This window comes from Coccinella septempunctata, chromosome 1, assembly GCF_907165205.1.
Source record: "Coccinella septempunctata chromosome 1, icCocSept1.1, whole genome shotgun sequence".
Lineage (NCBI taxonomy): Eukaryota > Metazoa > Arthropoda > Insecta > Coleoptera > Coccinellidae > Coccinella > Coccinella septempunctata.
The window spans coordinates 45,277,005-45,301,653 of record NC_058189.1 but is presented as its reverse complement, the minus strand read 5'-3'; the positions used below and the strand labels follow the sequence as shown (position 1 = coordinate 45,301,653).

The following is a 24,649-nucleotide window of genomic DNA, read 5'->3' as shown; positions in this document are numbered from 1 at the left end:
GGAATCAACTATACCCCCATTCATTGTGAAACATTTCCGAAGTAATTAACACCTTAGGGAAGGAACGAAAACCGACAAACTTGTTGGCTAATATTCACTTTATAGGAACGCTATTCACGTGTGATACTCGTACAAGAGTTATAGTAGAGATTTGGAAGGTAACTGAAACAATGCTGTGGATATATTTCTAAATTTTGTACCTGACCTGCAATGCGGTTTCCATCCTATTCGCCGAATAGCTTTCAGGATATTTCAGGACGAATTCTCTTCGACATTTCATAGGCTACAGGACCTGAGGAAACGCCCAGAGTTCAAGGCTTCCTAAGCGGCTGTTTTATCGATGATTGTTGGCATGTTATTTCACAGGAAACCCATTTTCATATTCTCGTGCACAGGAATATAAAAAAAAACTGAGTCGAAAAAAATCATCGTTATACTCATATATTTCGCCTGAATTGCCAACATAGGGCTTATTTGCGTCTCGACCTTTTTAATGTATTTTATAGTGAACAGTCGTTATAGATTCCATAAGTGATAAAAATATATTCAGAGGATGAAGAACACCATTCCCTACTCCCATGCGCTTCAACCAACTTTGCAGCATTCATTTTCTGTAACTTTTTAGGGTTTTCACTTCCAATCTCTGGAACAAAAACAATTAAAAAATTGAAATAACCGATTTGCTTCTGCGTAAATTCTTGCACTAATTCAGCGAATCAAGTAGAAGAAATTGTTGCCTGACAATGAACTGAGAATAAAGAACTTTGAAATTATAATTGTAAATTGTAACGTTTTAGAGTCTATATCAGAGCCCTTCATAAGACGAAAATGAATTTCCGAAAATCTTCTGAATTGAAGCATAGAAATATAAAACGAGAAGAAGTCCAACTCCCTTGCTGAAATTCTTTACACTGTTTCTAGCGCAGCGCTACTTCCTAATCGCACCGGCAGAAATCGGATCTATGGCTCTGTGGCAGCGGCCGTAGAAAGTGGGCCATTTTTGAAATCGATTCGTTCTATTTAAAATTCTGAACCGCAGTAGACTTTGCGCCGTCTGCCGTCTTACTTGTAATTTAAAAATGAAACTATGTCATTCATTTGCAACAACACTAGGTACTGATAAATCAATGAAAAATTGGGTGATTAAAAAATGAATCGTGATTTTTTTTCAACTATTGAATTGTAGGTACAGTAACAATTAAAATTGAACACTGAAATTACCCACCATGAAACTAAAAAGATATATCACCTAATAAAACGACTGCATTTCAGGGGGTGTTTTAAAAGTATTCAACTACAATTGATTTGGAGTGATTTTGGAGTCAGCCGTCTCATCGAACTGCTGGCCATAGACCAAGTCAACTTTCAACGTGTTAAAATAGAATATTTCTTTGAAGAACTCATACTTTCTCAAGCTATCAGTGAGCAGACATAGAAACAGAGACTGCATTGAAACGTTGATTCATTTAATTTTTAAATTACCTTATGACAGTTCCCTCTTCAGAGGTATTAGGCTTGTTCGTAGAATGGTTCACAACGGTTGTGAACTGTACAGAGCAAGCGCAAATGGATTTTCGCTACCCTAAAATGGAATTGCGCTTGCTCTGTACAGTTCACAACCGTTGCAAACCACTCTACGAACAAACCTATTGATAAAACAATTTATGATAGAGCTAATTTGATTTCATCTACATCCGAAATTAGAAATAACAAAATTGATTTCATTAAAAAAAATTCCAGGGATAATCAATACCCGACAGAATTTATTGAAAAAACAATATTAAATTCAGAGAGAAAAATGTCTAACCAAAATCATAATAATGATCAGGGTCCACCAACAAACCGTCAAAAACAACCGTAATTCCTTATGTTAAGAGGGAACTGCCATCCGGTAATTTCAAGATTACGTTTCTATGCAGTCTCTGTTTCTATGTATTGACAATTAATGTGAAATCAAAGCTACAATTCAGAAGACTTTCGGAAATTGATTTTCGTCTGATGAAGGAGTCTGATGTAGACTCCGAAACGTTACTATATATAATTATAATTTCAAAGATATGATTTTCAGTTCATTCTCAGGCAACAATTTTTGCTACTTGATTTGCTCCTGACAAATTAGTGTAAGAATTTAAACAGGAGAAAATCGTTTATTTCAATTTTTTAATTGATTTAATTCCAGCGATTGGGTGTGAAAACCCTAAAAAGTTTCAGAAAATGCAGAATTCTCCCAGATTGCATTTCAATCGATATCTTTCGAGCACTCATTTAAGTTTATAAAATATGTGATTAGTGCTAAAAAGTTATACTTTCGAAACAGAAATGACTGCGGGAAAAGAGTTTAAAATTGCGTAAAGACAAGTGCCTTATTTCCCAGTCAGCAGCAGCTATTTTCTATTATATCACATATACCTAATCGTTATTGAGGAGAAATACCTCCTTTTCTACCTGAACAGAATATTTCAGCCTATGTATAGTCCCATAAACATGGGATCGCAAACGTTTCATTTTCGTGATACAGGGTGTTAAAGACTGAATTTTTGAATTGGTATCGAAACAAGTTCTGAAAGACCTTCATTATTAGAAATACCGAGTTTAAATTGATTTCCCAAAACTAACAATGAATTTATTCATTGTGATGAAGCTGTGGCTTAGATACTAACGGAATTTTCATGAGCATTTGGATTTCACTGAGGATTTCGATAGAATCATAAAAAAAATTCTCGAAATCAGTGGCATATACGACAAAACTACAAGAAACCATAAAGTCAAGTATAACAACAATACTTTTTTTACATTTTTCAAATTAACAGTGGCTCACCAAAAGAAAGTCCTGGAGGACAACAGGGGACAGAGTTCCAGAAAAAATATTATCCTTCAGATTTGCAATCTGAATTGGCGTGTCACATGGTGTGAACTATCAATTGAAATACTTATGCCAAATTTCAGTTGAATATCTTGTGAAGTATTGATACTATAAGAGAAAAACTTCAAAATTTTTTTTAACTTTAACACCCTGTTTCTCGAAAACGAATCGTTTGCGGTCCTATGTTCATGATACGCAAAATTACTCAAGGAATGTCCTTTTTTCGTTTGTACCACCAATTTAGGAACATGTATCATGTACCGAATTTCTCATGAAAATGATAAGGATATTATTTGAAGATTTGTTCACACTTCTTTGGAATAGTATGATTTCGATGAAGACAAATAATAAAATTATCAGTAGAAAATATTTTACGGGAGAAATCGTTGTTGAAAAGTTTTATTACATTATGTGTTTAAATGTTAGTTGGGAAAAAAGTTTCTTTGAAATTTAAAATAGTTCTGTAGCGCAAATATTTGAAGAAAATACAATACTATATTTTTTACGTTGTATTTGCTTTTATAGGGTTTCTGAATTCAACGTTAATATACCAATGGACTTTGTTTTTGATGTAGACATACAGGGTGATTAACCGCCGCGATGGCCTATTAGACATTCATGGAAAACTATTCGAAATATTCAGATTTCTGCAACTTCAGTTTTTACTGGAAGTAGTCTATTTCCTTCGCATTTCAAATGGCACACCGAGTTTTTTTTGCATGGTAGGATATAACTGATTTAATGACCATTTTCAAAAAAATGCAATTTCTTGCGTGAGACCTTAACAGTTTATAAATGTAGTGATTCTTATAAAAAAAATTATGAAAACCAGAAGTTATACACTTTTTTGAATATTTATTCAATATAAGTAGATCCAGTTCATCGTAATTCAGTCAATATTGCCTATCAGATCAATAGATAAGAATGAAATTATTCAAATCTATTGCACGGCAAATACCGAAGTTATTGGAGTACTCGCGATCTCTTATACCTCCTCTTTTGCTATATTTTCTTGATGAATTATACCTAATATTCATAAATACTTCATGAAATGTCAAAATTTTTTACGGCAACACTGAATTTTAGCTTTTTCTGCAAGTCACAGACTAATCCAGAAGTTCAAAATAACAACTTTTCCTTGATAACTTTGAAAGTTTTCATTTTATGTAGGTTTATGATTCATTTAAGTCACACCCTCCCTTTCACGTAAAATCAAATGAAATAATAAAGAATATAGACTGTAATTTGAAAACCTCGAATTCTGATGAATCCGATTTGTTCAACAATGATATACTCATAAACACTCTGTTCATTCTTGAACCAAATATTAATTAATTAAAATAGTGGAGTTTCGCCAAAATTTTTGTTTCTGTTTCAATAATCTCTGAAGATTATCCGGAAAATAAAAAATGATTGAGAAATAACTATTTTAGTCCTGCATACCACTTGAAAAATAAACATAATATCGGAACAAATATGAAAATAAGAACCGAAAATATATATAACAAATAAAAATACTCTAAAAATGCTTATCCACAAAAGTGCATTCTAACGAAATTGAGATTTGCGAGAAATTAACATCACCTCGCGCGCAAACGATAGAATCGAGATATCCCGAACGATCATTCTTCGAGTTACCGAAGAGAGGCATTCTAGGTACGGCAGAGTCGCTGCCTGCCGGACCTATATGTCCTACACCGTGCGAAGTATTGAGCCAACAATATCAACTTTCATCATAGTTTTGGTCTTTATCCTTTGAAAAGGTCTTGAAAAATTGTCGGAATTCCATTAGTATTATATATTCAGCACTCGCGTTTATAAAAATTAACAAATACATTAAAAATTCGTTTTAAATAACAGCGATCTCTTGTAATTTGTTATGTGAAACTGAAACTATCGGATATTGGCGGAAAAAACATTAAATAAGAGGCTTATCTAATTTTAATTGTTATCCGAATGAAATTCCAACAAAAATTATTCAAGTTTGAAGCAATTTGACTCATTGATATTAGCGCTCCTTCGATATGTTTACAATCTAGATCCGGCATGCCGTACTAGAATGAACAGAACGAACGGTCGGACACTCGGTCGCTAGAGAAGGCATCTGCGGCGCAGTCTTCATAGCTCGATTGGAGATGAGCGTATTTTGTCTACGGACCGAGTAGGGATTTATATTGAAACAGCGTATTTCAAAGACTTCCATATTCCATTGATATCAGATATCATATACCTAATATTTTTATAAAATTTATTGAGAGCTATGTAATGTTTGGAGAATTTCTAATACATTATTATTTTACACAAGTGAGAATTCACATTTTTGCTGCTCGCGAAATTTTGGGTCGGCACTGCCGACCCTGCCGTCCCTGACGGGCCGCCACTGACTAATATATCCTTCAATCAACAATAATATTGTCTTGCATCTTCCATTAATTATTTCAGCATATGCAGACATAACATCTAAATGTGAAATTTATTGATGGTTAAAAATCTCAACTAAGTCCTCCAAAAGCCTTTCGTGTTGAGAACTCCTGCACCTAGTAGAGCCACAAATTCAGGAGCGTAGAAACGCGTATCTTGAATGCAACTATGATAACAATAATTAAGGACGGTTATAGCATTACAACAATGCCGCCTGCCGATGCCATTGTCTGAGAATTCTGGCATGCCGATCATAATTCGAGTAGGCATTCTGAATATGAAACACTGAGAGTAAATTGAAGGTATCATAGGTCAAACGGTAACGCATAACCTATATGGAATGTCGATGATCCAAATGAGATTTTGCAACTTAAACCATATAGTCCGGGAGGTGGCGTCACTTTTGAACTAGTGATCGATCTTCACACGAATTTTTTAGGATGAGTAGTTCTCCACTTGTACATATGAGGTCCGCGCGTCAGTCAGTCCAATCGCCGGAAAAATCTCAAAAAAAAGTGATCGATCTCCACGTGAAACTCTATAATAATGTATATTATTCATTATTATGAGTGAAAATGGGGGTCAGCCACTTTCCCGACCCGACCGATCTTCACTTGAAATTTTGAAAAATTATTATTCTAATCAAATTGATCGTAAAAATGGAGGTCAGTCACGTTTATAGTGGTGGATTGGATTCTGCGTCAGTCAGGCTTCCAAAGTCAAGGGCAGTGACCAGCTTCCTTTGGCGCGCTGCACCTAATGCAGTTCGAATGACGCATATTCCACCGGCATCGTGCCGGCTTACGATTATTTATCGAGGGTACATAACAATTACTTGTTGATACAGGGTGTTTCATCATATAAATTAATAAATAAAATTTATTGATCCTTTTGGACCCTTAAGAAATGTATAGGACAAGTCATATATTATGACAAATACAAGAGAAAAAAAAATAACAAATTCAACAAATGGAGTCCTTAAGGAACTCCTCCACACTATAGTAACACCTGTTAGTTAAAAGGAACTTAACTTCTCTCTTGAAAGATTTTCCACTCATTGATTTCAAGCGACTGGGCAAATGTTTATATAATTTGATACATATATAATTCGGTGGGGACTCATATTTAACTGTATGATGCCTGGGGAAGGCTATGTTATCAGTGTGTCATGTTTCGTACCCATGAAAATCAGAGCATTTCCTGTATTTTCCGAAGTTCAGGTGGATATAAACAAGACAATTAAGGATGAATTTACAAGGGAAGGGAAGAATACGCAACTACCTGAAAATCGGACGACATGAATCACGTGACCGAAGTTTGAATATAAGCCTTATGACGCGTTTCTAAGAAATGAAAACTCGAATAATGAAATGTTTCCTGATTGTAGGAAACTACAAGGAAATTGTTCGAAAATTGTATTCATTCAGAAAATGAAATTCAATTTGGAAAACAAAAAAAAATCACGAACATCGAAGGTTTTCCGCCATTTTGAAATTTTTTTTTTTCGGATTTCTTCATCTTTTCTGAATTGAGCACTCAAAAATACTCCGATGTGACCAGAAACCGTTACTTTGTGGTTTATACATAACTGAGCACACTCAATAGAATATTGCTCAAATACGACGTTGAACACCTTATTTCTCGCTTATGCGTCGAAAACGGGGTATATGTCATAAGGCATAAGTGTCATTTAACCACTGTATATGTTTGTCCAGTTTATGATGAAACACCCTGTATAAACAAGTAATTGTTATGTACACTCGATAAATAATCGTCAGCCAGCACGATGCCGGTGAAATATGCGTCATTCGAACTGCATTCGAACTGCATTCGAGGTGCAGCGCGCCAAAGGAAGCTGGTCACTGCCATTAACTTTGGAAGCCTGACTGACGCAGAATCCACCACTATTAACGTGACTAACGTCCATTTTTACGTTCAATTTGATTAAAATAATCATTTTCCCAAATTTCAAGTGAAGATGGGTCACTTGTCAATTTTCAGATTTTTCCGACCACTTCAACCGCCTGACTGACGATGTTTCCACCATCGGGAAAGTGACTGACACCCATTTTCACTCATAATAATGAATAATTTACATTATTACAGAGTTTCACGTGGAGATCAATCACTTTTTTTGAGATTTTTCCGGCGAGTTCTACCGCCTCCCACGCCCACCACGGTCGCGCTGACTGACTTTCGATTTCGAGTACAGTAATAGTGTAACTCTCTAATTGATCACATTTGAGTTGCAGATAAACCACTAATAAAAAAGTGACACCACCTCCCGGACTAATAATAGAATTATTTCTAAATTAATACAGACGTTCAACTTTCAATATATATTTATGTAAATTTCAGCAGCCACCTGTGTACAGTGGCATGAAAATTTTTAACCATCTGCCTGATAGATTAAAGGTTTTGGAGTGCAGAAAGTTCAAGAGGGAGATCAAGACCTTGCTTCTTGAAAAGTGCACCTACGATGTGAATGAATATTTTCAAACAATCGTGGAGTAGGGTGCACTATCTTCTGCATCGTTGTTTTGTTACATGTCTTATATAGAGTTTCCTTTTATTTTATTGTTTTCTTAATTGTAGCAATTGGTTTCTTTTCCTATACAAATGTACTTCGTCTAAGGGATGAATAAAATTATTATTATTATTATAAAATTTTGCAATATTCATTCCCACAAGAAATTTCAAGAACCAAACCCTAGAATAACTTTGCTACCTTATATCCATATCCATTAGGTAATGGATGAACTTTGCTCAAGTAAATAGCAGAAACTCTTCAAAACAGGTGCATAAGTAATCCTGATATAAGAATGTTCTTATATCATGTAAGTAATGAATATTAGCATTGTACCATTGAGTATTAACCTCCCTAAATACTCAAAGATAGTATTTAATTTCAACTGTTCTCAAAGTTTGTCGGTAGAAGAAGATCACTATACTGTTTGAATTTTTTTTTTATAATTATGCGTATATTATTGAACAATTTCGATCTGCAAAATTGCAACTCGAAAAAGCGGACTAAAAAACGAAAGGATGTTATCTGATAATAATAATAATTGTTGCTCACTATAGTGACCTCAGTCTCCTGTTTTCCCGTCCCATTAATTCGCGTTGAAAGAGTGCAAAATCCTACGTTTAACCATTGAGAATTAACCCCAATGAATACTCAAAGTTTCAAGCTATTCTTTCTTGAAAGAATGGAATCGTAGGCTGAAGTAGGATATTTTCTATGATCCACTATAATTGTCACGGTGCCGCCATCTCTGAGGAATAACTTCAAGTTCCTGTTGATAGCTGATAGCAGTAAAAGATTTCTATGCTTTATAAAAACGAGGATTTGTAGCTCGCCATTTGTTGCATCATTCAAGTAAGAAAAATCCGTGGACAATCTACAGGAAATGGTGTGAATAATATCCTCCTTCAAATGCATCTTTTCAAACTTACTTTATGCACAGTGCGTTTTACTGATGCCCATATTTTTAGCTCAAAAACTTTTTAAAAATTTAAATGTTGGTCTATTTATCAGAAATGATGAGTCAGAAATACAATTGTCAGTTTTTTCTGCGAATCCATTTGCTATCATTATTATCCTCCAATTTAGTTAAATCAACTGAGGTAATATCTAATTAGCGAAGAAATTGAGGCCTTCTGAACTAAATGCAAAAATGCCTTTTTCCTGAACATCACACCATGTTTATACTAATTACTGAATTTCATGAAAAACATGTAAATATCAATAACTGAAATTTACTTATTTTTGAGTAAATGTTTTCCACTTCTCAAACCCTAACATCCATCACCAGTTTTGTGATTTTGGAATCAGCTCGCATAAATTTTAGTTTTCCCCAAATAGGCTTATTGCACCAACTGAAATAGTTCTCTCTTTTTATTCAGATTACTAAAAAATATTTTTTTTATCACAGTGCGCTTCATTTACCCAGATTCCCGCACTCATTTCAGTTTCCAATGTATAACTTTCACGGAATGTGAATCTGAATTGTAAATTTGATACGGTATTATATACATACATACATACTTATAAATTTTCTTTTGCGAAGGTGCCTTCGGGTGTTACTATTATGGCATATTCATGAACGATAATAGAGTTGCCATCGAGAATAACTTAAACACTATTCAGTTATTGCAGAACATTCAAAACAACCCAATTTGCGTATTTTATTTGAGTGTATCTCGTTTCATACAGAGTGTTTTCCGAAATTTCTCCAGTTTTTATCTCGGTACAATATCTGGGCTTATTTACCGATTTGAATGGAGTTTTTATGTCGAATTCTGACCCCAATGTAAATGAAATCATTTCAAAAAAAAATTCCGACCAGAATGAATGAGGCAATATTTCACTAAATAGAAAAGCTGTACAGTGTTTCATTGTCGTTTTTATAAAATATGCAAGCATAATTGAACTGAATGAAATTGGATTTGGAGATTTTCAATAGCATATTTTCCAGTAATTTGTTATCGAAAATGGAAACTATAAGGTTAATTGGAGCAAGTGCGACACAAAATTCTGCTGGTTCATATTCAATGGACTTAAAAATACTAAAAAAAATGTTTTGAATGGATCATCAGGATGGCAAATGAAAGGGCTGAAAGATATATTTTTGCTAATGAGCCTTTTGAACTGAGATCCTAATAGAAGAATAAATAATTCAGAAAAAACATAACTATTCGTTCTTTTTTTTGTGATGGTAATAATGAAGCTTATCATTATAAAATGTGATAATTTTCGAGAACAAGATGTGAAAAAATATCCAAATTCTGTTTTCAGTCAGATTTCATTTCCAAATCTGAATTTCAGTGAGTGCGACTTTTCTTAGAAAGGTGATCAACCCCAAAATTCTTTCAAAATAAGTCACAGATCTCTATCTGTGCTTAGTTTATTTTGAAGCGATAATGCATGTACAGGATGGTCAAAATTCGTGGTCTATGAGAGGATCGCGAGAACTATAAGAGCTAGAAGAAAACGGATGATACATTCCTGATTTATCCAAATCTGAAAACAGAAGCGACCTATCAATTCTAGATTTTGAGTTATGAACAAAAATTGAGAAATTGCCATTTTCGATAATGCCGAATTACTCGCTTGTCCAAACTCTTACTCGAAAATTATTGATGAGTAATTCGAACATGATATTTCGATCCAGCCATTTTCAAGGTTCTCATTTTTCAAATGTAAACTGAAGTTGAAAGTTCTTTTATCTTGCTGAAAATTTTGTGTTGATTTAAAAAATGTATCATACTTAACTATTCACCTGAATATTTCATGAGAAAAAAACAGTAGACAATTAAATTTGCCCACCTATAACGAAAATATGAAGAGTACAACAAAAAATGTGTTACCTATGGGTTGTTTTTTTGAGTCTGGTAAATCATCTAACTCAGTTCGGTCCTTCTCTGACTCATTTGAAGTATTGTATTTTGTTGTATAGGTATAAAAGATATAAACTCCGAAGAAATTATTCAATTGACTCGATGATTTCAGGAGTTATGGAAAAAAAATAGAGGAACTTCTGGAAAGTTGAATATTCAAATTCGCTTGTTGTGAAGGGCTCTATGTCCGTCATTCACACATTCTTGTTTATAGTCTGTTACCGATATTTAGTGAGACACCTGTATATTTATGTTAGATTGGCTATCCGTCCGTCAATCGACCAAGAAGTCCGTCATTGGAAAACGTCCATCAAAATCTTGAATTTAATTCTGTATTTTTCTCAAGATTATTTAAGATGGAATGTAAAAAAGTAAAATGCAAATTTACGGAAGATGTTTCAAAAGAATTTCCATTCCTTAAAAAACAAAACCTGATTCTGAAGTCGAATGTACGAAGTTTTTAGATCAATTCAGATTGCATTTGAAGAAAGAAGAGATATTGTACGGCATGTTTCAAGTGACAAACATAAAAAAATGTTAACTGCAGCAGCGTCTTCCTCCCTGATCAAATATTTGGGACATTCAAATTTTGGGGATGAAGAAGCTTCTCTAGTAATGCCTGAAGCCCTCTTCACATACCACAGTGTAATGGACATCCATTATATTAATATTATGAAATTTTCGTTTTTGTGTTGTGATAAACTTTTATTATTTCTCTATTTTAGATAAATTATTTTTTTATCACCATACGTTGTAGAAAACTGAGTAGCTGGAGGTATATACAGGATGAGTCTTAGACTCCTACAAATATTTTAAAGTATATTCTCGAGGTCGAATGAAACACTGTTTTTTCTTTACCATTTTTTCCGAATCGGCTTGGTTTAAAAGATACAGGTTGTTGAAAAATATAAAAAATGTTATTTTTATTTCTCTTAAACGGTTTTATCGAATAAAATGAATTTCGAGTAATTTGACGTTCAAAAATAAAACATATCTGTGAAATTCGAAAAATTGGATACTTTGATCGAATGCACAGATCCACAGATGTGTAGTGTCACAGATTCATTTAGTTATTCTGAAGGTAATTTTGCTTTTCCAGGGGTGGCACAGCTCATTATGAAAACTCAAAATGACTGTATCTTTTTATCAGGGCTGAATCGGAAAAAATGGTACAGGAAAAAAGTGTTTCTTTTGAACTTAAGAATCTACTGTATATTTTTACGATTCAAAGACTCGCCCTGTATATATAAATATATACACATTCCCCAGGTCCGTCCGTCATTGAACTGGGGATAATCTAGTCAGCCTATCCTAAGAATTATATAAAACTTCCAACCTGTATAGATTTTAATGTTTTTCTGTAAATTTGATTCGGTTGCATGATCACTTCAATTTAATCGGAATATAAAATAAATTATCTACAAGCGTTAAGTGAACACAAATTTTATTTTATTGAGATTGTTATAACCCTGTACACATTCTAAATTTCTGGTTTCACCTTATGAAGATTATTTACATAAAAAGGAATGATGAGAATAACTGGGATTTTATAGCTTTTCTGGCTCTTCAGCCAACACATGGGCATTAAATTGAATTCCAAATAGGAGACGACGCCAGCCAGTCTGGCTTCTGTTCTATGCTGGTGCCGAGAGTTCTGGAAACCGATAGATATAAAATACGATTTCCATCCCCTCTGGCATATCTCCGGGTTATTGACTTCGTCCCTAGCTAAATTGGGGCATACGGCCAAAATATGGGAGAAAACAAAGAGGTCTGGCGTCTTTTTGTCTATAGTGTAAAGCACTGTCGGTCTACTGTTCGATTTATAAAATGAGGCCATTAAAATACCATTCAGTTATTGTTAACCAGAGAACCTAGTATTGGCAGAATATTTATCGATTTTCGATTTGATCTTGCCTTGAAATTTCAATGTCACATATTTAAATTCTCCACGTAATGACCCATTAATGATCACTCTGAAAAAATGTCACTCCCTTACGAGTTGTATGGGAACTTGGACATCGTTATTCGACATAATATTCCTTTATAATCATCAAGAGGTTTTTTCGTGTAAATTTCAATTTACATTTATAAGAACTGCAAAAAACTGGTGAAGATGGAGACAAATTCCTTTTTATTATCATCAGAACTAGGGTAGTTTTTTCCTATGTGAGATTAAAGAAATACATTCAGAGAATCCAACAGTATTGTTACCATTTTTAATCGGACCGTCTCGGACATTGTGGCTGTCGTCCTGTCTCCTAGCAATGTCCTCGACAATAATCATAAATTGCATAATAATCTCGTTATGTTAATAGCTATTTTACCATAGTTATACGACGTAATGTGAGACATCTACAAAAATATTTTTTATCGAAAAATGATTTGCACATTGTTGGCATTGTGTTTTTGGGTTTTCTCATGATGCAATGAAATCCTGTTTGTGCCATATAAAATAAAAATTGGTATAAAACATGTTAGTTCGAAAATGTACCACCCTTAATATCTCGGCTCCCATACAAAATCAGAAAAATTGCAAAAATAATGTAAACGTTTCACGTTGTTTCGAAGGTGGACCAATTCATAGAGTTGGTTTTAATCAATTTGAAAAAACCTTGCAATCCTAAACACAGCAACCACTAAAATCTAAAATGGGAAGGAGTTTGGGTGACACCTTGTGTCAAAGGTAATTCGATTTTCTTTTCAAAAATGCCATACACTTGCCTTTTTCCATTAGTTCTTCCGAAAAATGAAAAGAAGAAAGGGAGCAGAATAGTTACGATAGCGGGAGCTGCAAAGAAACATGAAAATAATGAAAAATATTTTGACACTTTTAAATTTTTTACTCTGAGAACATGTATGTAGATGTAGAAGAAGAGAAAGTGAGAATACGCAGAGCATGCCTGAAATTCATGCTGAAATTTTCCAAAACATGAGGGCCGAATTTGAAAATATGTAAAATTTTGTCCACAAAATAAGGGACAGTATTCTGAAAGTTTTTTATAGTTAAAGTTTTTTCATTATTCTTGTGGTTCATTGCAACTCTTGTTCTGATAAATATTCCAATTTATTTTTTTATTTTTCGAAGTAGTTTTTCTAGGATTTGTGTTCAAGTTTACTGAAGAATATCATTTTCTGACTGCATACAGATTATATGATTTTCACAAAAATAAGTTGACGTAACCTGTTTCAACACATTTTCCAAAAATAGTATCATTTGTTTTTAGTTCAATCATGGATTTTCATCTAGTTACCATCGTTCGTATCGATTCAGTATCATTTTCTTTCAATTTGTGAACTTTCAATATAAATTTACCTGAGAGTGGAATGTGTAAAATTTCAATTGATCTTGAACAATATGTTGTATGAAAATTCAATAATCAATATAGAGCGTGATTCAAACGTTATTGTTGAATTTCGAAATAGGAATTTATAGGAATATTCGATCTCGGACAGGTAATTTTGTGGGTTGGTAAAAGAGAGATGAGCACTTTCACTACAGTCTAGATTTTTATTCACACACAAGAAATATACAGTTAAATCTATTTCAAATAAGTACTCACTCGTTTTCGTCGTAATGTGGAAGAGACCCTTTCTGTCCGAATCCGCTCATTTTATCCCTTCATCCCCACTCGTTTCTAAACTTTCTCGACTTTTCGGTACTGACAGAACCCCACCAACTCTGAGGTGCGCAAAGTTGTCAATAGGGGAGGCGTTGCCAGATTTAACATCCTCCCACACGAGAAAAGAGTGAGGACTTCACAACTTTGCAAGATTCGGACATTGACATTGGGTGTTAACATTAAGAAAAACAACACAAACAATACATAAGCACGAACAATCTGAGTGAAAACGAGTACAAACAATTTCGAAATTCAACATCTGGCGACCGTGACAGGACTTAGTGTAGGAATTCGGAGGTAATTTTTGTTCGAAAATGGATCTAAGGAAGAGGACGATCAGTCGCATCTCCTTCACGAAGGCACTCAGATCCCTGAACGCCTTGATGGATCAAGAAAAATCAAGTACGGTGGAGATTAAATCGGCCTTTGAAGGACTAGAGAGAAGATACCAGGAGCTTGAAGAAATTTCCAAGAAGATCCTAGAAGAAATGTTCATCGCTGAAGATATTGAGGATGAAGATTTAGAAAAGACTTCCGAGGAAAACTTAAGGTACGAGAGCCAATTCTTGACAGCGAGATGCATGTTCGAAGAAAGGATGGCTTCGATTCAAGAAAAGGCTCAAAGTGTCAGCAGCAGTGGAAATTCTACGTCCAGAGCGAGGTGCAATCTTCCAAAAGTGGAACTGGCCAAATTCAGCGGAGATATTCGTGAGTGGCTGAAATTTTGGAGTCTTTTCAGCAAGATTCACGAGGACACTGGACTACGCGATGAGGACAAGTTCCAGTATCTGATGCAGTCAATGGTACCAGGATCCAGAGCAGCAGATCTAGTGAATAGTTACCCTCCGGTCGGGGAAAACTATCAAAAGGCCATCGAAGGTCTGACAAAACGTTTCGGGCGCGAGGATTTGCAAATTGAGGTGTATGTGAGAGAGCTATTGCAATTGGTTCTGGAAAATGCCGTAGCGAAGAAAAAAGTGATCCTCGCTTCGCTTTATGACAGAATCGAGTCATATATTCGGGCGTTAGAAACTCTAGGCGTTACGACAGATAAGTGTGCGGCTATGCTTTATCCGTTGGTTGAATCCTCATTACCAGAAGACTTATTACGAGTGTGGCAGCGGTCTAACAGTGCAGCTGAAAATGGTAACGTTGGAAAGGCGTCGAATGTGTCAAAAACGCGACTCGATGGACTTATCAGATTCTTGGAATCCGAGGTTCAAAACGAACTGAGAATCTCTATGGCCGTAAAGGGATTCGACATAGGCGGTAAACCGGAACGGGAGCGAAAAGCAGAAAAGAACTTGCCGAGTGCGCGGAATCTGCTTGCTTCGGTAGTGAAAGAGGACAAGTGTGTTTTTTGTGAAAAAACGAACCACATGAGTGAACAGTGCTTCAAAGCGGAAAAAATGCCGCTATCGGAAAAACAAGAAGCGGCAAAAATTAAGCGCGTTTGTTTCGGTTGCTTGAAAAGCGGACATTTAAAGAAGCATTGTAGATCGAAATTGAAATGTTCAAAATGCGGCAAGAGACACGTGGACATAATGTGCCCGGGACGAAGAAGTCGTCCGAGTTCGCGGTCCGATTCAGAAAGCTCGGTAAGTGCAGTCAACATTCCGAAAGAATGCGCTTTAGCTTCATCGGCCGAAATTCCCGCGACTTTCATGCAGACTCTAAGGGTGCGAGTGCGAAATGAAGTGAAGGATGTTGTCGTTCGTGCGTTGATCGACACCGGGTCGCAAAACTCGTATGTGTTAAGTAAACTTGCTGAAAAATTGGATTATAAACCGCATGGACAGCAAGATATGGTGCATTTACTTTTCGGCGGAAGTAAATCGGATGTCGCGACGCACCAGAAGTTCCAAGTGCGTGTCGGGAATCTCGATGGAACATACTGGTGCAATTTTGAAGCGCTCGGCGATAAAGTGATTTGCTCGAATGTACCATGTGTAAAAAGAGGTGCGTGGTTGGAAGAGCTGAAAAAACGGGACGTTATAATGAGCGATGTCGATAGTGAAGAAGAGTGCGTATCCATCCTCATTGGCGCCGATATAGCGGGAAAGTTGCTGACAGGGCGGTTACACCAAACAGAAAGTGGATTAACAGCGGTAGAAACACATCTGGGATGGACATTGATGGGTAAAATGCCGCCAAAGGAGAACAACGCTGAAAATAAAGAAAACTTGGCCGTTTTGTCTATCTCCATGTTGACAAAAGATGTGGATATAAAAGATTTATGGTCATTAGATGTTATAGGAATAGACGATCCTATAGATCATAAATCACGTAAGGATCATAACATTCAAGTTGAGCAGAACTTCAAGGAATCTATTGCGAAAAACCCCGAAGGTCGTTATGAGGTAAAACTACCATGGCTGGATTATCACCCCGAGCTCAAGGACAACAAGAGCATGGCCATGCAACGATTGGAAAAAATGGTCAAGAAACTACGAGAGATGCAGAAATTCCAGGAATATGATGGGATATTCCGAGAATGGCTCCACGAGGGGATAATAGAGCAGGTACCAGCACAAGAAATGGACAACTGGGGTGTTTATTTGCCACATCGCCCGGTTTTCAAAGAAGAAGCTACAACAAAGACGAGGCCAATATTCGATGCGTCAGCAGGCAGCCCATCCCTAAATAGCTGTCTGGAAAAGGGACCGAATCTTATCGAAGAAGTCGTGGACATTTTATTGAGGTTTAGAGAAGGTAAAATTGGTGTGATTTCTGATATCAAAAAAGCGTTTCTTCAAATAAGTATTGATCCCGAAGATAGGGATTTTTTGAGATTTCTTTGGTATGACGCGCAGGGCAATCTGATAATGTTCAGACACTGTAGGGTAGTTTTTGGTGTTTGTAGCAGTCCATTTATGTTAGGGGCGACCATCAGTCTACATTTAGAAAATTATTTGAAATCAATTGAAAGTGAACGCGGTATATTTGTCTCTGAATACTTTTACATCTCGAAGCTCAAACGTAGTTTTTATGTGGATAATTGTGTAGCGAGTGTGGATAACTTCGAACAATTAGCTGACTTCAAATATAAAGCAAAATCTGTGATGGAGACAGGTCTTTTTTATTTACGTGGATGGGAATATACGCATGACAATTTGAATAATGTTTGCGGGGTACTTGGCTTGAAATGGGATAAAGAGAACGACACGCTAGCGCTAAATATTTCGAATATTGAGAAAGTCGCGGTTGACAAGATAACTAAAAGGGTAATTTTATCGGTAGCACATCGCATTTTCGATCCGCTAGGCTTTGTATGCCCAATATCACTCGGTCCCAAAATTTTGTTACAGGAAGCGTGGGCAGCTAAAATTGGTTGGGATGAAGAAGTGAACGAAAGTATTAAGAAAGGTTTTTTGGTTTGGATCAAAGAATTAACAAAATTGTCGGAAGTAAAGATACCGCGTTGCATGTTAGGCGTCAAGCAATCGGAAACGGACGTAGAAGTAAGTTTACATACCTTTGTCGATGCCAGCAAATTAGCATATGCTGTGGTAATTTTTTTAAGAATTCGAAAGGGTTGGGACGTGCAGCTTCGTTTTGTACAAGCAAAGACTAAAGTTACGCCTGCCAAAAAAGGTGACACGGGTAATTCTATAAGTATACCACGATTGGAATTATTAGCGGCAACGATCGGTGCAAGACTAACTAGGCATATTTTGAACGCCATGGATTTTAAAATAGATAAAGTATTTTACTGGTCAGACTCGTCAACGGTTATCACGTGGATCAATAGGGAAGATAATTGGAGCGTTTTTGTCGCGAATCCGATCAAAGAAATAAGAAATATTTCGGAAGTTAAGCAATGGCGGCATATTCCGGGCAATATGAATCCTGCTGACTTGCCATCACGAGGATGTACGGTTGATCAGTTATTAGAATCTCGGTGGTGGGAGGGTCCGGATTGGCTCAAAAAGAATGAAGAAAGTTGGCCTAATTTTCCCGATCAAAATATAGACGAAACAGAAGTACTGTCGGAATTGAAGAGATCAAAAATTCAAAATTCCGCCTTAATCGCATTAGCAAGCAGTGATAGGGAAAATATTAATGTAAAAAATGTCAAGGAAGACAAAACAGATTAGAACTAGAAGCGGGCGTATTTCCAAAGAACCCAGACGCCTTGATTTGTGAATATATTTTAGGTTTTTTTTTGTTTTGTTATTGTTTATATTTCTTTTTGTATTTTCTAATGTTATTTTTGTATTCTAATGTGATTTTTCGAAAGTGTTTGTACTCGTTTTCACTCAGATTGTTCGTGCTTATGTATTGTTTGTGTTGTTTTTCTTAATGTTAACACCCAATGTCAATGTCCGAATCTTGCAAAGTTGTGAAGTCCTCACTCTTTTCTAAACTTTCTCGACTTTTCGGTACTGACAGAACCCCACCAACTCTGAGGTGCGCAAAGTTGTCAATAGGGGAGGCGTTGCCAGATTTAACAGTTATTCAATATGCTAAAATCTGTAATCTCCTGTCTCTTGTAAAATTCACCGAAAGGCCTAACTTTCGTCGGTATCCTCGAAATGAGAAAGTTAACCAGTTCAATAGAAAATGACTCCCAGACTTCTAGAATTATCGCTTCGAAAAAAGTTTCTGGCTGGCGTTCCCTTTGGAAATAGTCCAACTTTATCCAATAGGCTGGAGGTCTTGGAGAAAATTTGGCGATACTTGGGCACTAATTATGTTCGATGAGACCAAGCATTATTGCCCACAAAAACACGGAAACTGTGGAAAGTTTTAATTTTATTCTGATTATATGTCGCTTCAATGCTGTTGATCCTTTTAATTATAAAATATCCTAGATGCATTTTAAACGGTATCTATTGTTGTTCAATTTAAAAGAGCCGAATTTCACGAGAAAGACAGAATTTCATAGAACAGCAGTATTTCCGAAGCAACGCCATGTATATCGAGAACATGACGAAAGTTTACCCAGATATTGACGTAATAATCCACTCAACATAAGGAGGAACCTTGTAGAGACTTCAATATTTCAAAATTCTCAGCCAAACAACGGAAATTTTTCACCTGTCCAGATTCACTCCATGCATGGTGGACAAAATTCGATGGAATTGAATGGCATGCCTGTAACCGTAAGAGTTGGGGAAAAATGGATGCAACATTTTCGACCTCGATGTCAAAAGATGTCCTGTTTCTTATTTTGTTTTGGATTTATATGTGGAACGCACTTTTCGGCTCGTTGAATTGGTGTCTCAATTTCGTAAAGTTTCAGTTGTATCGAAAAAAATATGCTACTGTCATTTTCTTATGTAGTCCAAGATTTTTTTCAGTCCGCTACCTCATTAATAAGATCATGACTTCTATTTTTCGAATATAAACTTTTTTTTTTGTTTCTTCTTTACATATTCCAGTAACATATTTGTTTCTGATTTAGAATGTAAATTATAATATCTGTTATATTGCGAATATCCTACCATAAAAATTTCTGTTTATCTGTAGGTATATGATTAATATCATACTGTCAATTGAGCTAGAAACAATTTGTACATAATTTGTTGCTAATAACAAGCGTTTCATCATAATTTGGTTCTCTCTTTTATTGCCAATTAATCAAAAAAAAAATGGGACTGGAATATGTAAGAAATATATAAAATTTATATTAAAAAAATAAGTTATACTTATATTACTCAAGTGGCGGACTAAAAAAATCATCGACTACGCCACTGAATTCGACATAAAAAATGATTATAGAATATCACATTTGTTTTTCAATGATACTGAAACTGAAAATAGAGGCACCAAGTCGAAGATGAGTTATCTCTCATAACTTGAAAGCAAAAGAATGAAGAGGGGTGCGGTTTTGGCAATTATCTTCCTTTTAAAAAACTAGGTCTCAAATGTGGCATCACCTTTTTCTAGCTCCTACATTTACCGAGCTACCATTCAATCCCATAGAAGTTGGCCCACCCTGTACCTACAACGAGAAGAGGGTGAAAAAATACCTAATGCCAGTTCCATAAAGACTGAGGAGGGTGCTTTATACCAGTTATACCACTGGCTAAAAATCCAAAATCGGCAAAGAACCTTCGAACCTATAGAAAGAGAGGTGTGCCTTCCCATCTTCCTAATTTCGGGTAACTTTAGCTGTAGATTGAATTTCGTTATAAAAATATAAATATGTCCCAAAAACTCCAATATTATAACTACCTCTGCGCACGAAATACAATAAAAGAGCCGTAACAACCATGCAAAAAAGTGGAGGTACTCACAATTTTATTTTCTGAGTGCACTGAATGCAGATCGATAAACTTTGGAGGTGTGGGTCTTTCACTTGTACTCCTCAAAGGTGATTTATCTTCAACAGATGCTCTCTTCTCCTTATGTTTCCTCTCATCTGTTGGATTTTCGTCAATTGCATGGCCGTGATAATCTCTATGGATACCTTGAGAATCCACGAAATGTAACTGGAAGGTGTGCTGATTCCCATGAGAGTCCACGTAACTTCCAGAATCCCTTTTCCTTTCCTTCTGATGATCCGGATTGTGTTCATGATGATGAACATCTGGATGACCGTGTGGAAGAACTGGAAAATCCCTTGGATGTCCCTGATGCATCTGAGTATCTTTCATGATGGCTTCGGCGTTACTCTCGTGGCGATGATGATGATCCTGCTTTGTTTTACCATGCTTCTTGTCATCAGAGTGATCTTTCGCATGGTAATCTTTATGATGCTTATCGTGGTCCTTATGTTCCTTATAATGATGGGGTAAGTGATGATGAGAGGCTTCTACCAACGTGGGTTGAATGTGGGTTACGAATTGTGCCATTATTGTCTATTTTTCCACTCGAATTTCCAGTGAAAGTTTATCACATTTTCGGGTATATTCCACCTGATAAAAGTGATTATATGAATCAAGAATTCGATGAAATATTTTTAACTTCTAATTTTTACGTCCTACTAATGAGTATTAGGTATAGTTTATAACAGGACTGAGGACCAAGGTGAAAAACTGTATTTTGAGACTTTCTCGAGGCTCATTTTAGTCACAGGTTAAAAATGGTAACAACAATAAACAAAGTAGGAAATGAAATTATTACAATAAATAGAGAAACTTCATACACGATTCGTAAATGTCAATTGTTGACATTTTCTATTGGAACACCCTACCTTTTATAAAAAAAATTCAGGGAAAACCAAAGAATGCATCTAATAATGTATCATATTCCTATAGGTAAACCTCGTATTACTTCTGTTGCTACCTTGGACTAAAGACAAGGGGTAATGTCTATAGTTGCTGCTGTAGAATTTGTGCCATGTTTATTTCGTGAGGTTTTAAAATCATTGACAACTCGACTGATGGTGTTTGTCTCATTCAAACAAGAAATTGTGTTTGTTAGATAAAATAAGCAAGGCATTTTTGTGAAAAATGTGTAGAAATTACGGTTATTTTAATGAACTTTTACTGAAATTATTTGTTATTCATGGACGACGTGATGAGATCTTTGAGAGAACTTGCAGAAAGTTCAATTAGACCTACCACTTTTTCACAATAAATGTTCAAATTTTTGCCTATTTCCTTCAAGACACCTGCAGTCTAGTTTCAAATGATTTAACAATCCCACGAGATTAACGTGGCAGTAATTCTACTGTAGCAACAGAAATCGTACGCTGAAAACCGCCAACTTTATGGAAATTTCGCTTTATTTGCGAAACCATGAGGTTTTCGTACAGAAACATCATACATCGTTTAATGCCTGTTTTGACTTTCTCTGAAAAAATCAGATAAAAAGTATGGTATCAACTTTTCGCCGTTTCTGTATCGAGGAAAAATACGAAGAACTTTAGAACACCCTGTATATCACAAACCAAGTTTTTTCCAACACCAAACTGATCCTCAGGATCTCAGTGACCTGTTTCAAAACATTTCAGCTTACCAAAATTCGGAAGGTCTTTTCTATGCCTATTTCATTGGATCTACATTTTTGGCAATTTTTCTCCGAAATTATCAGGAACACGCAATAGTTCCTTATCCCAAAATTCTCAGATCGGTTTAGAGAAGCGAAAAAAGTTAGAATGAATGGGGTATCCCATTTGAAATGAGGAAGTTTGTAGTATTGTTTCGTATAAGCGGCAAAGTAACAGCATTAAAAATATTTAAGGCCCGGTACTTTCACGTGCGTATAAATAAATTTATTCGATAGATAAGTCTTATTCATAGAATAAGTAAAAATGCTGTCTTTTCAGTTTCAGATAGTGTTATTCATCGAATAAATCTGTCATTGAAACTTAATAATAGGAGTTTATTTGTCATAAATCGAATGTCGGTACGTCATTATTGGTTGAATTTTTTAAATTCTTGATGTATGGATATTCTTTGTGTGATTTTCACGAAATATTTGATTTCTAGTTGGAATTATGACAATTTCTACAATGCGGTGCCTTATTTCACATTAATCAGTGTAATCAGTGAAAAGTAGTACACCGTGCTTTCATAGAATTATTTTTCGTCAAATAATTTCATCTGAAAGCACCGAAATAAGGTATCTTTCAGATAGGAAATTATTCGACAGATACTTATTGACAGTGAATAAAATTTATTCGAAGGTGAAAGTACCGGGCCTAAGACAGATAAGATAGATCAGAAGCGTAAACCTTGTACTCAAATTTTCAGAGCCATCCTATGATCCGCTTTCCTTGAACGCCTAATAGGCCACCCACCGTGGGACATCCTGTATATTGAATAATTCAATAGATTGAAAGGTTAACAAAATTATGTTTTGATATCGTTTCGAAGGGTATTGGTATTGGAAAAATCATTTTTATGCAGCGTTATCCATTCGGAATATCCTGTTGTTCAATAAAAAAATTCCACTGTCACAACAAAGCTCTTTTAGTTAAACTTCGTTCCGTGAAAATCAGACGGACGTTTAGTGAATGTTATTCGATTTAGAATTTTCATCGATTGGTGCTATATATAGCGTTTACAAAGGTTTGTTTCAAGTGGGATAATCAGGTTGATTCAATGTCGCATAATTTTTATCTAATCTCATTGAACTCAATTTTGTATCGATAATGGACGAATAATACAATGAAGGATTATGCCCCATTCATTCGAGAAATGCAACAAGTTGCTAGACATATTTTGATTGCTATATCCGCACACCTGTCCAGTAGATAATAAAATATTTCCAAATGGAATGTGAAGCTATTGTTATCTGAATTAATGTAATCTGTGATATTTTCAGCATTCAATAAAATTGATCTATAATAATTTTTTCAAGAAACGTTCGATAAATAGCTACAAAGATATAAGTACCTACTCTAGAAAACTGTGAAAAGGTTGAAATTAAAAATGTTCAAATACATATACTTAATTGGAAATCCATCTTGGGAAAAGTTACTTATGATGTTCTTTTATTTATGGCAATATTTTGCTGAAATCAAAATGAGTATTAACAATTTTGGTCATAACTCTATACCTTCACAAACTATTTTTTATCGAAAATCAAATTATGTGTGGTCTGGGTATTCCCGAATACACGAAAATTCCTTATTTTATCAAAAAATTGTAGTTATATCCATCTCTTACCAAACGAATTCAAGGCACATCAAGAAAAACTTAAGTTTTCTTCACACATTTTACAGTTCGTAAAAGTTCCTGCACAACACGATATTGACTATTTACTAATTGTTATTTGAAGGTTATGTCACAGCATTTGAGAGTCGTCTCAACTGTGAAGATGCTGGACCGACTTCAACAACAAGAATTGCAACGAGACGCGACGGTGGAAAACATAGAGATTTTCCGAATGGTTTTCCCGCCCATCCATTTGATCAATACTTACTTGTAGATGGTCAAAACTTCGGGGATGCAAGTTTAGATTCGATGCAGAAGCTGGCCTATTGCCGTTTAGGGTTGCGCACTCTATATCGACTTCCCTTCTGTTGGAATATCCAGGGCTTTCAGCATGCGTATTACATGAGGAAAAGCTTCGCAAATGGGTTTTCCCAATCGCAATAAAATTAGCACATTCGCAATCCCCTAACATGAAAAAAAATGGAATTTCAACCCGCATGACAAGCGGAAGAGTCCATACTTTGGGCGTGTTCCAAAGGACTGAACAAATGGTATGTACATGGTGGATGATTTCAACGGAAGAAAAGTGCAGTTTTCCAGATATGGGAATTCATGAGCTTCCGGCGTAAATTGTATGACATCCAGGTGAAACCACCTGTTGATTGCAACTTAAAACATGGGGTTAGTAATTATTTCGAGAGTCAAGACGTAATTAACGTTTCAAATCATATTGGAGTCCATTAACAAGAGGTGATCTTCTTTCTAGATTGATCTGCAAAAGTTAAAGCGAG

General features: G+C 35.5%; 1 protein-coding gene across 6 annotated transcripts in view; it reads right to left on the bottom strand.

The window, feature by feature from the left end:
• LOC123309797 (ankyrin-3-like) overlaps positions 1 to 24,251 on the bottom strand; it is a 224,506-nt gene extending 200,255 nt beyond the window's left edge. Inside the window, exons 1-2 of one of the 6 annotated variants that reach the window (XM_044893076.1) lie at positions 23,871 to 24,251; positions 20,550 to 21,170 (exon numbers count right to left, since the gene is read on the bottom strand). In XM_044893076.1, the coding sequence (XP_044749011.1) occupies positions 20,550 to 21,107 (558 nt within the window). In that variant the 5' untranslated portion in view covers positions 21,108 to 21,170; positions 23,871 to 24,251. The remainder of the gene's footprint in view (positions 1 to 20,549; positions 21,171 to 23,870) is intronic. The other 5 variants (XM_044893068.1, XM_044893083.1, XM_044893091.1 and 2 more) reach the window with 5 other exon arrangements.
• Between the last annotated feature and the right edge of the window lie 398 nt (positions 24,252 to 24,649).